At 56.6% G+C, this 15,133-nt stretch overlaps 4 protein-coding genes across 4 annotated transcripts; 2 read left to right on the top strand and 2 right to left on the bottom strand.

Moving 5' to 3' along the window:
* Window positions 1-124: 124 nt before the first annotated feature.
* Window positions 125-3,169, bottom strand: B0I36DRAFT_409697 (uncharacterized protein; the record flags this gene model as incomplete). The annotated part of the gene is made up of 5 exons (XM_046161896.1): window positions 125-1,139; window positions 1,179-1,818; window positions 1,950-2,048; window positions 2,194-2,460; window positions 3,109-3,169. 5 exons carry the CDS (start codon window positions 3,167-3,169, stop codon window positions 125-127), a joined length of 2,082 nt encoding a protein of 693 aa, XP_046013018.1.
* A 5,496-nt stretch (window positions 3,170-8,665) lies between these two features.
* B0I36DRAFT_323711 (uncharacterized protein) lies at window positions 8,666-10,218 on the top strand. The gene has a single exon (XM_046154008.1). The coding sequence runs from the start codon at window positions 8,985-8,987 to the stop codon at window positions 9,792-9,794; it is 810 nt and encodes a 269-aa protein (XP_046013017.1). The 5' UTR covers window positions 8,666-8,984; the 3' UTR covers window positions 9,795-10,218.
* A 2,103-nt stretch (window positions 10,219-12,321) lies between these two features.
* On the bottom strand, window positions 12,322-13,281 carry B0I36DRAFT_121681 (uncharacterized protein). Its single transcript, XM_046148047.1, has one exon. The coding sequence runs from the start codon at window positions 13,025-13,027 to the stop codon at window positions 12,458-12,460; it is 570 nt and encodes a 189-aa protein (XP_046013016.1). The 5' UTR covers window positions 13,028-13,281; the 3' UTR covers window positions 12,322-12,457.
* A 904-nt stretch (window positions 13,282-14,185) lies between these two features.
* On the top strand, window positions 14,186-15,109 carry B0I36DRAFT_121678 (uncharacterized protein). The gene has a single exon (XM_046148046.1). It carries the CDS (start codon window positions 14,536-14,538, stop codon window positions 15,040-15,042), a length of 507 nt encoding a protein of 168 aa, XP_046013015.1. The 5' UTR covers window positions 14,186-14,535; the 3' UTR covers window positions 15,043-15,109.
* The last annotated feature ends 24 nt before the right edge of the window (window positions 15,110-15,133 follow it).

The raw sequence follows: 15,133 nt of genomic DNA, 5'->3' as shown, positions 1-15,133 counted from the left end.
CCCAAGCATTACTACATGATGTCGACAATGAGGTCAGCTTCACCCGACCCAGTAAATCTCAGACAAAGACTCCTGCCAGGACTGAGTAAACGTGCGGCTGCCACAAGAACCATCGCCGGCATTCTTAGCTCTCGAAATGCTGATGAAACACCTTCTTCATACCCGAAATCCAAACGTCACAAAGCGAGTGGATGACCGGTCCCTCCTTGAACCTCTGCAGGAGCCAAGCCGCCTCGAAAAACTCCAGCGCAGGCCGTAGGCCGCAATACCGGCGCTCGTCCGCCAGTCGCCGATGCATACGCCATGAGCTATCGAGGGCCCTAACAGCCTCCTTTGCGCGGCGCAAATCTTGCTCTTTCCCTTCGTCAGTCACGGGTTCTTCCTCGAGACTTGCCGCGAGCTCGTCAACGAGGCCTCGCGCATATGGCAGCGCCTCGTCCAGGGCGGGACCCATGCAGCTGGGGTCGAGCGGGAGAGCTGAGCTGGGTCGAGCGAGACTCGCGGGGTCGCGGGCGAGGTCTATCAGGAACTGGTCATATGGATTCGTGTATTCGTCGCCCAGGCCGCTGAACACGCTGCTCGACGACGCCGCGGCCGAGGCTGCGTGTGGGTTTTCTGGTCTGCTGTCGGGCGGTCGGTTGATTCGGGTGAATGTGTGCGGCCTGGGTTGGCGTGCATGAACGGGCCGTCCCCTGAACCTGTGGTGCTGAGTCGGCTGTTGATGCGCTGGCTGGACGCTGGCAACAGTATCACCATCTTGCTGTGGCGGGACCTGCAACGAGGAGATCTGCTGCTGGAGACTGTGTTCCTGCTGCGAAGGACCGGGAGCAGATGGCTGGCCAGGTCTTTGACGAGAGTCAGGGGCCCGTCCCGAGGATTTCCTTTTGGCAATGTGCTCAGCTGGATCATATGGGATCCATCTGTTGACCCGGGGCGCTTCCACGTTGGTCGTGGCCGGTCTTTTGCCAGTTCTTTGCTGCGTGGAGCTTGAGTCCTGCGCGTTCACGTCTGAGGTGCTCAGCAAAGGGACCTGGTTATTCTGCCCGGAGGCCAAGCGGTCCTGTGTAACTCGGTCGGTGTTCACCTCGAGGCTGGCGACATGCGCTGTCAATTCTCTCGTCAGTGACCCATCTTGCCATCTATACACAATACTATGCAAGTCAAAGGATGATACTCACGTGGTGGCACCGCAGACGTCTGCAGCTGTAGGCTCGCATCGTGTCCTGGGGTCGTAGCAGTTGCCGCTGGATTCGCGGTCTCCTGGGATGGATCGCGACTTCCTTGTTGGTGGCTCGGTTCCACGGCCGCTGTAGGGCCCCGTGCTTCTGCCTCGGCAGTAGCCGTCGGAGCTGTGATCGTCACACTCTCGGGCGAGGAGGAGGCCGAAGATGACGCATTGCTCCCGTCGCTCGAAGTCCCCTTTGGCGCTTTCCAGTCCAGCCAGACCCGGTGCAGCGGATGCCGGCGGTCCGTCCGCTCGGCGTCGAAGCACGCGCGGCACGTCGTCCAGCCGCACGCCAGGCACTCCTGCATGACCCGCGCGGTGCGGGTGCTGTGCGCGCCGTCGCCGCGGCGGGTGGCGGTGACGACCTGCGCCAGAGTGCGCTGGCAGCTGTCGCATGTCGTGGAGGGCTCTGTGATCTTCGTGTATGCAAAGTGCTGGGTGGGCCGTCGGGTTGTGGCTGCTGCCGGCGCGGGTGGCTCTGCTGGTGCTGATGCCTCTGCTTGTGATGGTGAGGATGGTGATGATGACGATGGGCCCGGCAGAGTCGTTTTTATGGTAGGCAATGCTGTCCGTTGGGGGTGACGTTGTGGTGTCTGTGCAGTTGCCAGTGGTGCTGGCGAGGCAGCGCGAAGACGACTACTGGCCGGTGTCGTTCGACCGAGAGGCCGTGTTGGTCTACGGGTAGGTAATGGTGTTCGACCATCTGGTCGTGGCGCTGGCCGACCTGGCGTCGAAGAGTTAGAGAGCAGCAGCCGGTGATCACTCAAGGATGCCGTGTTATCTTCGTTGTTGTTCTGGATGGTAGCACTGCTACGAGTTGTGTCTAGATGTCAGTAAGAGGTTCTGGTCAGCGACAAACTGCATGTATCAAACTTAGACACCACGCTCGGGTGCAAGCAAGTGATCTCGTCTCAAGAGATGACGAAGGACGGCCACGAGGATCTTCATGCATCGTCTAATGTACACACCTTGATTGTCTCCCCTGGGGGTCAGTGTCGTCGACGCAAAGCTTGACTGCGTGGAGGAGGCGATATAATCACGACCTTTGTCAGAGCCGTGATCATCTCTCGTCCTTCTACTGTCAGCCATGCCTAGATAGTCTCTTCTTTTTTGAGTCCAACTGGCAGGGCGGATGTTATTCTCCAAGTTGACTGTGTTGGTACGCCTCGAACCGCCCAGCAATTGCTTGCTCGCTCCGCGTCCAGTATATCTTGGAGATGTGCACGAAGTAGGAACTATGGCAGTGACAAGTGAGCGCAAAAGATTACGGCAGTGTTTATACTTATCCATTGCGCTGTGACGGCGTGATGCCTAGCTCTGCTCGCCATAAGTGGCCCCCTTCCTCATCGATGTGCCAGAGAACGATATTGCCTCGATGCCCTCGCGGAACGCCATGAACCACGGCGCGAGGCCGCAAATGGTGCCTGGCTTTCATCTTGCAGAGCTTTCGAGCGCTATATGCTGCATCTAGGCGTGGGGTGGCTGTTGTGGTGGAACATGCTGCCTAGGTCATTGGAATTGCTAACAAAACACCAAGCAGTGGTCCTCGTGATGCAGTTGCAGCATGAGTTCTGACGTCAGTTGCGCAGTGTGGCTGTCGCTAGGCAACTACTCCTTGCGAGGGCCTTTGTTCGTACGGCTGTGTCCGTGGCAACGACACTAAACCGAAAGCCATTTGCGGCACTCAGGCACTGCCGACGACCGTCCGGCAGTTGACAATCGCGAGAGGTGTAAATGATAAGGGACTGTTTTCATTGTCTGAGACGACGGCGACGTGCTTGATGGCGACCACAGGTTCAAGTTTGAGATGTCGCCAAGGGGCAAGCTAACATGCATGGGCTGAAAGGCAAATGAATTCACCGCAGGAGCGCCTAAACACCAACCTTCAGGGAAAAAGAAAAAGGCAAAAAGAAAACCTTCCTCAAGCAACACGAATTGAACCATGGTCCCTGAGCAAAGAAACAGTATTTCTTCCAAGCCCCAATGGCTGTTCTCGCAAAAAGGTACAGCCGGCTCATATTGGTTGTCCTCAAGCTGTATCTGTGCGCGAGGCGAGATCTCAAGAGACACTCGGCCTGGGGCAGGGAGATATCAGCTTGACCTGCAGGGCGGATCAAACCGTTGAACCATCTAATCATCTGCCAGCTGGTCCGGGCGGTTCAAGAGCTGCTGCTCTATCCCCGCCGGTGCTGAGTACTTGGTTCAACGGGGTATATAAAGGATTGCCGTGGCAACGGCATGTTGAAAGAAGGGTGGCTGGGGATGTGCCGAGTGGCTGTGGCTCTGCGTGGCGGACTAACGTTGTTGCTGATGGCAACGCTGGGACGTGTGAGGATGGTGACTTTGTGAATGCGCTGTGTGTTTCTGGGACAAACATGAAACGATATCAATGGTTGTCCTTCACGTAGTATCAAGGCAGAAGACTGTGTTAGTGCGTGGCAAAGTAAGAAGACTAGAGACAGTCAGACAGATCCTGGCCTTTGATAGAACAGACGTGATCTTTGTGTGACTGGAACCCCTGTGAAGTTCACAACATAGACAGGTTGATTCTCCCATAATCCCACGTATTGAGAGAATGGAAAAATTGGCAGCAACGACATTGTGCAACACTGCCATTTCCCCAGTTTATAGGTAGCCTACAGATGGAGAAGAAGCAGACCGCAAAGGCATGGCACATGATCTACAGAGACAGCATATTGTATCTAGGCCTGGCGCGCCAGTAATTCTTCGTCCGCCTATGGACCGTACTCTGTTCTAGCTCGGACGAGAAGGAAATCATTGCCCTTGTTGTGATACACTGGGAAATATGTCAACACTACATGTTCTATGATTTTAGCTTTGTTTTTGCTTATATCCGTGCTTGTCAACTATTTGGAATGAGACAGGCAAGCGCAAGCTCATTGACAGCTCGCAAACATGAATCGTTGAAAAAGCCAACAAAGTGGAATTCTAGACTAGAGGGGAGCAGCAAGCAGCAAGCAACAAGCAACAAAGGTGCGCATTTGGCAACCTGGAAGCTCCACAACGAGCAACAGCCTCTTGACGGATATAGGTGCCTCTGCTCGGCCGAGTTGGCAGCCGGCCATCCCAGAGGACATTTGCATTGGCCTTGGAACACGGCATGACGTGCAGCAAAAGACAGACAAGGCGGCTTGCTTGCATGAACCTTGCCGCATGCTGACATCCCTTCCTCAATCAGCCTGTGCCATGCCACGCACACAGGCCGTAACGGCCCTCCTTCCCAAGTAGGATGGCACGCTAGCATCCCATTGATCCCAGCAGCAACACCCGTCTCACGTAGGAAGGCTTGGTGCAGTCGTGGAGTGCGTATCATCCACACCAAACTAGGTCTATACAAGGCTTGGTAAGCGTGCCGCAGAGGCAGCCACCACTACCGCAGCAGCCGGGGTTGCTGGGAGGCAAGCATGCGTCCAGGAAGTGAGATATCCTCACAGGATCGGGACATGTTGCATCTTGTCATGCACACAGCACACAGGCTTGCGCTGGGGGGGGGGGGGGGAGTGGGTGGATGATCTTGGCACGTTGCAACCAGGCCTCTCTCTCTCTATCTCCCTCTCAGCTCCTCCTCATCCCCTAGCACGGTTCAGAACAAACAACGAGGTGCAAGATGAAATGAACATTTGGCACTAGTCTGCTAAAGACATTGTTCTCCCGTGGGAGTGCACCAAGAACGAGCTGTCTTTGTCCACCATTGCGAACAATCACATTGTGCTCGAGCTAGCCTTGGTCGTTCCCGAGTCAGTCTTGCAGATGCGCCTAACGCCTCTACTGCCTTAGATCAGCCCGGGATGGAGTTCGGTTGTCATGCACGTGCATGCATGTGCCAACGACAACTTGGACTCTTTGCGGCAGCCTACATCTTTTTCACGAATCGGGTCGCCAGACAGCCAGTCACTTCCCAAAGAACTCACTCTGCTCCCGCCAGCGAGTCAACATGGCACGCTAAGCGAATGCTACTTGCGCGCCGAAGCCATCGCGAGCCCGCTCAGACCCCTTTCCTCCTCTAGTGTACCCACTCGCCTTATGATCAGCAACTAGCCTTGATACTACACAGACATCATTGCCCCGAGAGAGAGAGAGAGAGAGAGAGAGAGAGAGAGAGAGAGAGAGAGAGAGAGCAAAGACGAGGGACAGAGGGACAAAGGAAAAGAACGGAGGAGCTTGGGACACACCCGATCCCGTGATCGCTGGCCCGCCGCACCCACCCATCCATCCCCATCCCCATGCCTACCTTGTGTGGATCACAGGGTCCAGGAGACAGGCAGGCCGGCCTTTTGGGGGAGATTGCGGCGTTTGGGTCAGGTGCGGAGCAGGGGTCTTACTGAGCTGGTCTATCAATCGTGGGTTCGGGGGTGGCTGTCTGTGTGTAAGTCACCAATGCTCGATAGGCCATTGTGTGTGCGTCCCCTTGTACCTTGAGAGCACAACATTGCCAGCAACGCGCAAAGGGAGACAAGAAGACTGATGGGCGGACGAACCAAGTGGCAGAGACCGGGTCTCAGAGATACCGTAGAGGAGAGACGTACGGGCGAAGGAGGGGGAGGGGAAGAAGCGACATCAGACATGCAGGGTCATTGTCTCGTTTCCCGCTTTCTTGTCTGGGGCCGATGGTCCCTCCTCTCTCGTCCTGCCTATACCGAACCGGCTTATAGCACACATGACAGACGGGACCCATTGCGACAGGGACCCAAGCCAGTCATGAACAGGTGACATAGAACGTGAAACGACTCGCCATGGTGCAACATGTTGGGGGTATCCAGGTGCGATTCGCCGTGCTCGGACGAGACACATTATGAGTTGCGGTCGAGGCAATCACCTCTTCACAGAGAGTGAGTGTTGTCTTTGCCCGGGGCTGACGGTCGTGTAAGTGCGCTGTGTGGTGAAATACGCTGGGGAGGCGCCCAAACCGCTCGCATCTGGTGACTATTATCTCATCCCCACAAAACCAGCATGTTTGGGACTGTTGCACCACCCCACTGCAGCCCTCGATCCGTGGGCACAATCAGACCTCAGAGCACTATCGGTCTGTCCAAGTGAGGGTCGATGGCAAGGGCGAGTGAGCGCATCCGCTCGCTCATCCATCATGTGTCCAGCCAGCGACACAGAAAGGTGGACTTGTCCACGGCAACGAGAAAAGCCGACCACTCAGAACCAGCTCTGAACGGTGATGGAGCTCAGAAGCGTTTGTGATTGGCAGACCGCGGCACTGAGGAAGCTCCACCGTCACAGCGCGCCGTGCTCCACCAAAACGGCTGGTCGCGCGCGCCATCCGGGAGCGATTCCAAAGCGGGTAAAGCGCGTGCATTTGACCCGCTTCGGCTGAGTGCATGATTCGCCTGAGGGGCATGCGGGGTTGTCGCGTGCCTGACGCGTCTAGCTTTGACGCGACAACCGCGTACCGCGTTGAGTGGGATCAGGGACGACGAGCATCCCCAACCCGCCTCCCACGACGATGTTCCCGCATTCTTCGGCAGGATTAGCTGAGGCACATGGCCGACTTCGTTCGTGAGGAGCTGAGTCTCATCCATTCTGAAACGGCCTTGTGCATGAACGATTTCATTTGGAGACTTGTCGTGGCCACAATCATGTGCGTCCCTAGTCTCTGAGCCACGCCTCGCTGATTAAGGTCGTGTAGGCAAGCGAGATTTGTGCTGTCGTGGCTGGGCCATGGACTTGGCATGGTTGTTGCAGACAAGTGCGTCTGTCGACCTAGCAATCCTTGGTCCCCTCTGGCTGCCTTGATCAATGCCGGAGGAAGCCTTGGAGTACAATAGCCAGTTGAAACTGGTACGAAAGAGCTGCGAACACGCAGCTGAATTAAATTGCGATGATGTAGTGGGCAGCTGGTGTGTGGGAGGCTGCTGCTGGGTAACCACTCGGCCCTGGTCGTAATGACGAAAGACAAGTTTCATGTCCAGTGCAGAGCATGGAGACGGAGGCATGGCCACCAGGAACAAGGCCAACGCTTGCGGATCGGACCAGGTGGATGGGAAGATTTTCTGCAGCCAAAGGTCAAACCCAATGCTGCTGACAATGCGCACGCTTGTCCGAGTGAGAGATCGATATTGGGATGAGGTCATGCCGTTGGAGTCACAGCAGGAGTTGATGTGCCGCCAGGATGGCATCGACCGATCTGTGGGCGTGTCCCGCGATGTGTGCTCGATGGTGTGTGTGTGTGTGCGAGCTCCCGCTGCGTCTCTTCGGCCTGCATCAACTCTGCTCTCCAGCAATGCGATCGATGGATGACGTTGGGACATGGACCGGCGTCACGGTTCTAGTGTACCGCCAGGACATCTAGCTCATGCTTTATCGGCTGCATCTGGCGCTACCTTTGGACTCGGAGATGTGCAGGGAGAGGTACGCAAGGAGGCGGGTTCGGTGTAAGTGGAGGGCTCCCGATGGCCATTTCAACGGACTGGAGCCAAACTCAGAAGACTTGGGCAGTTGCAAGGCAATCGACGGTGGTGATTGTCCAATGTTCCAAACAAGATAGGACAGACACGGCGATGAGTTTCGCTTGCCGGAGCATGCCGTCTTATAGCCAGACAGAACCAGCGCGGGCCAGAGTCTAGCGACTGCGTGGTGATGCAATGGATGTGCGTCGAATATCGGCGATGGAAACAGGAAGCACGCCTAGAAGGAGATTGAGTCAAGGGCAACGCCGCGGCTCACTAGTCACCATCCATCGAGATGGTGTGCACGATGTCACAGCATGCAGCGGCTTGAGAATGAGTTAGGTAAGTAGCGTGTACGCCGGGTGAGGGTGAAGTGGCCGCGTAGTGGCAGTCTGGAGGCTTCGTGGCTCATGGGCAGTCCGTCAGTGCCGTCCGTCACCTGCACCCACCTTTCGCCGACCGAGATGGACTTGCGTCGACTCGGGCAGCGGCCACCCGCCCTCGCATGGCATGCCCTGGTGGCGTGCGGCAGACGAACGAGGGCGTCGGGCCTGCGACGTTGACTCTTGTGTCCTGATGCAGAGGGTGCAAAGACAGGAAGCCAAAGTGGTTGCAGGTGTGGGTGGGGCCCGGACGCTCGTTGTCGAGGGCCCCACTGAATCCATCCGTCGCCTTGCTGGGCACACGCCTCTGTCCGTGGGTGTCCCTCGTAGCCTTGAGGAAGCCTTGCCTGCCGCCGCCTGCAAATGCTCGCTGCTCTCACCGCCAGCATTGCGAGTCAGCAGGCAAGGCATTGCCCGGCACACGCCCGGGCGTCTGGCATCGAACGCCTCCAGGCTGTCCTGACAGCTCTTGCTCCTGGGCTTCCTCTGCTTCCGGCCAGGGCCCTCCAGTGTCCACTGACGGATCCGCAGCGCCCACCAGCATCCCCCAGCCAGGTGCGCTGTTGCGCTGCTGCCGCCCTCCCAGATATTAGGCGCACCCACGCCTGCCCGTTGCCCCCTCGCCCGCACTTCCTTCCCATCTCCATCCCAACACCAACATTTTGCGCAATACCTCTTTGTCGCAATCACCAACAAGCATACTGCTTGCACTCGACAGTCTCTTTCGCAGTCTCGTCGATACCGACAGCCCATTGTCGCCACTGCGCATCCTCTGTATCAGCCTACGCACCGTCCGCGACAGTCCCCAGCCCGCCGCCTTGCGATTTCCCGCCTGTCGCATTCCAGTCGCAACAGGTCGCACATCACATTGCGCCCGAGCCGCCCAAGTCAACGCAAGCTACACCTCCACAGTCCAGCAAGCGCAACTTCCCGCAGCATCTTTCAGCTACAGCCGCAACCATGTTGATGCCCTCGGCCCTCTCCTGCGACTCGTCGCAGGCGCCAGTCACTCGCCTCCAGGCATCGCTCTTCGCCTCACCCCCAGCCAGCCCTCCCGCCGCATCACACAATGCCTTTGGCAACATCTTCAGCTCGTGTCGCGCCCTGCAATCGATGCTCACCGCGCCGTCGCCAAGTCCTTCAAGCAGCACGTTCAGCCAGATGCCCACACCTCCTTTGGCCCACGCTGCCCTTCCCGAACCCACGCCCATGAAGCTCAGACTCCGTGCGCGCAAATCAGACAACGAGGCCGCCCCACGCAAGAAGATTACAAAACGCAGCGCGCCGCCTCGCGGTCGCAACAAGCGCCGCCGGGGTCTCGATGACGACATGGGTCGCGACGACGTGGACAGCGAGCTCGAGCTGGAACAGTCCGAGTCCGAACAGGAGGAGGAAGCTGGTCCCGCTCAACCCACTACTCCGAAGCGCGCTCGTCTTGCGCCAGAGATAATACCCCTCGGTCTCGAGCGGTCAGACTTCCACAACCTGCACGCTCTACAAGGATTTACCGACATCGTGTCGGGACAGTCTGCGGACGCTGAGGTCGAGGCCGATGGTGAGAGTTGGACTTTAGAAGACGACCGTATTCTGGTCGAGCTCATCCTCGAGAAGCTCAAGCTATCGAAATCGGACTGGCAGGACTGCGCCAGAAGTCTTGGCAAGGACCGGAGTAGTCTCGGTCGGCGCTGGAAGACGCTTGTCAATGCCGGAGATGTCGGCCTCAAGAACACGAGGAGTCGGCGGAACAAGATCCACGCCACATGGCGGTGATGATGCTGGGCGCCCCCTTCAGTTTCTTGAACTTCGTTATTTGGTGTTCGTTTCGAGCACTTTTATCGCATGCTGGCCACCCTGCCCGCTTAGAGATTTATTTTGTCGCAAGCATTTCTCAGAGGAGTTTATCTGTTTGTCATCTAACACACGGGGTCTTGAGGAGGGCCGCCATGTGTTGCGGAGTTTGTTTTAGATGAGGCCAGCGAGCCAAAGGCGTTATTCCCATCAATGTGTTTCTGAGATATCCACACCACCAGTTGTCGACTCATTTTCGATACTTTCTACATGGGCAATGGTATCTGCCAATGCCATGGCCACCTTTTTCTCAAGGGCTTGCAGCAAGACTTCTTCTTCTGACCAAGCAGTTCCATGAATAATACAAGGTTATACTACCAATTACTCAAGACTGATATCTTGCATACTCGGACAGCCGTCACCCTTTGTGAATGCGTGTGATTTATGCCTGTCCACATACACTGCGACTAGTCGATCACATCATCGTATGACTCGCTCGTGGATCTTCGCTGCCATCGCACGAACTCAGCGCATTGTCTGAGACAAAGGAGTCACAAGCCTCGCGTCGTCTAGATCTCCCGACGCACCCCACACGTTAGCTAGAATCCACTGAAATGTCTGGCAGACTGGAGCTGCCGAAACATAGACTCTTGCATGAGCACAGGGAAGACCGCAAGCAGAACCGGCCTGTGGAGGCAGAGGATCACTCGGACGCAGGGAAAGCACGCTTGGTTCTACACCAGCTCCCCATGACACCTTCACGGAGCAGCAGTGCGGGCTACAGATCACACATACATGACCAATCTACGTACTCCTGGCTTCCCGTACCATCGAGAGCCGCCGCCCAGCTGGGGACTCTTGTGGCACCCACAAAGCACCTCTCCCCATCACTCCACGCTGGGCGGCTGCCTGCTGCTGCTTGCGAACCGCGCGCATGTGGAAACGCAACGAGACCCCTATCTATCCTCTCCCTCAAGGATCACCGCAGGGCCGCCTCCTCGGCGGCCTGGAGACTATTACGGAACACCGTACTTGGCCGGGCGGGCGATCGCGCCCGCGGTATTTCCCGCGTTTTCTTCCGCCCCGACTTTTGTCCAAACTTCAAAGAGTGAAGTGGACCACACACTAGAAAAAAAAGGGTCTGCCAGCGCACGTGCCTGTGTTGTACATACATCCCGGACCTCAAGTGCCCCTCCCGTGGCCAAGTTATTGGCAGCAGTGGCAGCGGCGGCAGGGTTCGCGGAGAACGGTAGTGGGTTCGAGAGTGGGCCTCGTCGAGAGAGAACCTCTCTCTCTCTCTATCTTCACGAATATGGAGAGAGCGCAAAGATACGCAGTAGCATAGCGCCCGAGCGAGCGAGGCCCCTTCGTCCCCCCTGTGCTGCTTGACGTGCAGCTTTTGGTACCCGCCGCTAAGTCGTGAGAGCGTAGCTGGGATGGCTGGCTTGGTCGGCTAACTAACCTAGCGGGCCAGCTAGCTCTGCCGTTAGTCTCCATCGTCGACAATTAGTTATTGGACCCTTGTCAGGTTTCCTTGAAGAATCTTACTAGCAGGGACCAGGGTAACCCCCTGTGGGAATCTTTGCTTGCTGCGCGACCTGTGAGGAGGACCAAAGAGCCAGAGGAAAGCCGAGCGGTGAAGCCTGTTGTCCCCTTCAAGGCAAGGCCGCTAGAGTTGCTAGCTTCAGGTCCGCTGCCGCCGTCGATCTTTCTGGAGCCTTGACAGTCCCGGAGGACGAAACTAAGCTGTGTTGAGGCGGGTTCATTGAGGTGTCTAGGCCAAGTCTGGCGAACGGCACGTCCGTTGCGGCCCATCGCTGCACTAAAAGAGGTATGGCGAGGTGCCCGTGTCAGTCCTGTAGGAGCGTTGACAGCCGGCACGAGGGATTTTCTAGGGGACCTAGACTTGGGAGTTTCCCTTGGCGCTGCGCCGAACCGACCTGGCCTGCCTGCCTGCCAGCCTGGCGCGTTCAGGGTACAGGGGTCGTGTCGTGCGTCGTCGTCGTGCTCGGCACTCCGTTCCTACTGTAGGTACAGGAGGGGATGTTTGGGGAAGAAGGAGCGGTGACAACAGTCCCCTTGACTTGCCTAACACGCAGGGACCGGCCACTCGGGACAAACCCTGCAAGCTCGACAATGCATTGTTGCCCCATGGACTCAATGGGCCTGCATCATGGGCTATCGGCTTTGGTGCCATCTGAGCTGTCTGTGGTACTACGTAGATCGGCCAGGCCGGCCAACGCGCCCTGCTCTTCAGATTGAGACTCCAAAGGGATATACGGCTCCGTTGGACCACGGAGCTTCCGTGGGCTCGCTCCCTGATCACCCACCTTGGCCCAGGATGAAAGGGAGGACAGCCAAAAGAAGAGTCTGAAGAGACGAGAGCCCGCTGCCTGCCGAGCCGGGTTCCGACCGACGGGCAGCACACACAGACCAACGCGGACCGCATCCTTGCGCTGGCTGTCATGGGGGATGTCCCGACCTTACGGGACAGCTCTGACATGGGCATACGACCCGATCTTCAGGGCATGCCCCTGTGGTGGAATTCCAATATGGGCGCTGGGGACCGGAGTTCTGGCATCGCCTGGTAACATGGGAGAAGGACAACTTGCACGAGTCCCCATGGAGCCTCACAACCATCCGCCTCAGTCTGTACGGCGTTGGGTGCTGCCCACACGAGACACAAGGCGCTTCTCTACGCGCCGCCGGCCGGCGCCTCGAAGCTCATCACCGAAGATCCCGACCCACAGTTGATGACTACCTCCGACAGAGCCGGCGCACACAACTGTTGATGCCAGGAGGAGGGCTGACGAAGTCGATTGTTGGACTTTTGCAAAAATTCCCTCACTTCTTGGTGTCCACGTTGAAGTGAAGTCAATCGCGATCACGCTTTGGCCTTCCCTTTCTCGAGGCGCCAAGAGCGAGAAGCTTGGTGGTGCCTTGCATAATGGAGGTGGCTGGGGGGTTTTCCAGAACTTCAAAGACAACGATGCAAACTTAGGGTCCCACAGGCGCCGTGCGCCCCAACGATCCATCTGCAAGTGTCTAAGCGTGTGCATCCAGCCGCTAAGTGGTTCGCTGCAAGTCCGCCCTCCCCAGAGAGGCGGTAAAGCAAGGGAGGAGCCAAATAGCGTCAGGAACAATCGACAATGGCGATTCTCGATGTCGTGCATATGGGAAGCACGAGCCTCTGGGCACCGCCCTGTTTTTGGCATCACGAGGGCACTGGCCCCGGGAGGACAGTCATCAACGCTCACAAGAAGCGAGTTTCGGTGCGGCTATCATCGGTGCAAGTCGCCAGGCAGTCTAGTAACGCTGTAAGCCTGAGCCGGTAGTCACAATCTGGTCATATCAGAAATCAATGGAAGGGCCAGGTCCTCATGAGACAAAAGACGGCTCGATATCACAAACTCACCTCCGCATATCCTCCCGCAAAACCCCCATTCCGTCATCCAGGCTTTTTCCTGGTCTACACGATCCGAGAGCACATCGGAGCAGCAGCCCACTCAGTCGGAGCCTGTGCTTACTGGCGCCCCATTCTCGACTTGCTTTTTCAGCCCCATGCAGTTCGTCCGCCCTGGCGTCCGCTCCCTCCTCCTTCTCTCCGAGGCGGACTTGCAGTAGCCGCTGTCGCAACTGTGGCTCTGAACAAGTGAGCGGGATCCAGTAAGAGCCGTATATGCCGCCTTGCGTGTGTGTGTCTCTCTCTCTCTTTCTCACCTAAATGGGCCTCCACCACACAGCACCACCTCCATCGTCTCCATCCCTCCGCTCGATCCAGGTCTCGGCAGAAAAGGTGGGCGACCCGCTCGAGATAACTAACTTGATTCACTCGCCCTCCTCTCTCTTCGTGCGGGACCAGCGGCAAAGGACGTCGATTATTTTTGCCTTGCATGCATGCATCCTCCTGCATGCATGTCTCTGTGGGGGAAAAGCCTTCGAGTATGGTCACGTCCTGCCCCACTTGCGTAGGTGTGGCGTCGTTGTGTCTTGTTCTCCTCCTCCTCCTTGGCTTAGTAGTACGAGGCGTACTGGGTCAGTTGACCCTCTTGCAGCTGTGTGGGACGTTGCAGTGTGTGTGTGTGTGTGTGTGTGTGTGTGGAAACCAGTGGTTTGTGACTGACATCCCTTTGTCCGTGGCGTGTATGAAGTAAGGCAAGCAAGACTTGAGGTCAGGCATGGATCATGAAAAGAGGTAGTGACGACAGGCACAAGCACAGCGGTCATTGTTGCGGAGTGTCGTACGCGAGAAACTCGAGAGCGAAGCGGCCAGGCTTAGCGTGTGCATCACAGTAACTCGGAAGCTATGTAGCTGCTGATAGGAAACACATTGTGTCTGCTACTTCAGATGAACCATATGCCAAGTGAAAATGTTTGAATACAAGAATACTGGGTAGACTATAATCGCGCCGCCACCACCGAGCATACGGAACAACCGACCATTGCGGGGAGAATCATGAACGAGATGATGAACTCGGTAGACAGTCCGAATGAATAGGCCGAGCCTCCCGGTGAACCACCAACACACGGTCTATTTCATCTAAGTCGCGAGTCCGAATCACCACGCGGGAGGCCATTGAAGACCATCGGCGGCCGCGGATGCCTTAATGCTATCTGTCCACTCCGAGTTATCATACAGTTTGCCCGGATTGCGGTGAAACGACCGGCAGGTTATGAATGCCAGCACGCCGGGGCAACTTATGGATGTAGGCATGACGAAAAAATGTCTTTGGCAAGTATGGAAACCCCTCGTCTAAAAGAGAGGGCACTCAAATGCAAACCACTCTTGCACATCTGTGAAGGCCCAAACAATGAAACCCGACAAACGCCGTTGGATCCAAACGAAAGTCTCAAGTCAAAGTCAAGTTCCGGGTTCCCCCCAAAAGCGTCATTGCCCAGATGCCCGAAGGCACTTCATCATGTCTCCTGTCAAAAACCATCACAAGTGACAAAGGGAATTGATCTTTCAGTTGCCCGAAAACTTCCACCTCGTATAATAAGCCAAGCGCTTACTGGCACACATCACCGTACCAGCACCGGCGAACTTGGTCAGCACCAAAGCACTACACCTCACATTCTGTCGGGCTCTTCAGTGAGCATCTGTTGCAAGCTGATACTTTCTAACATTGTCCAAGATGGGACAGAGTATTGCTTACCTCGCCGAAGCGACGATGTTTCGCGAAGTAGACCATCTACTGGAAACTCTAGATATACATTTCAATACAGATGAACCAAATAAATCTATATGTCCCGAAACGCCACTTCCTGAAAACCCGAAGATATGCCACGAATCGACCGAGTAATGAAAAGGGCACCGCTGT

The sequence above is a fragment of the Microdochium trichocladiopsis genome (genome assembly GCF_020744255.1).
Source record: "Microdochium trichocladiopsis strain MPI-CAGE-CH-0230 chromosome Unknown B0I36scaffold_5, whole genome shotgun sequence".
Taxonomy (NCBI): domain Eukaryota; kingdom Fungi; phylum Ascomycota; class Sordariomycetes; order Xylariales; family Microdochiaceae; genus Microdochium; species Microdochium trichocladiopsis.
The sequence above is the reverse complement of the archived record's forward strand: the minus strand, read 5'-3'. Positions and strand labels throughout refer to the sequence as shown.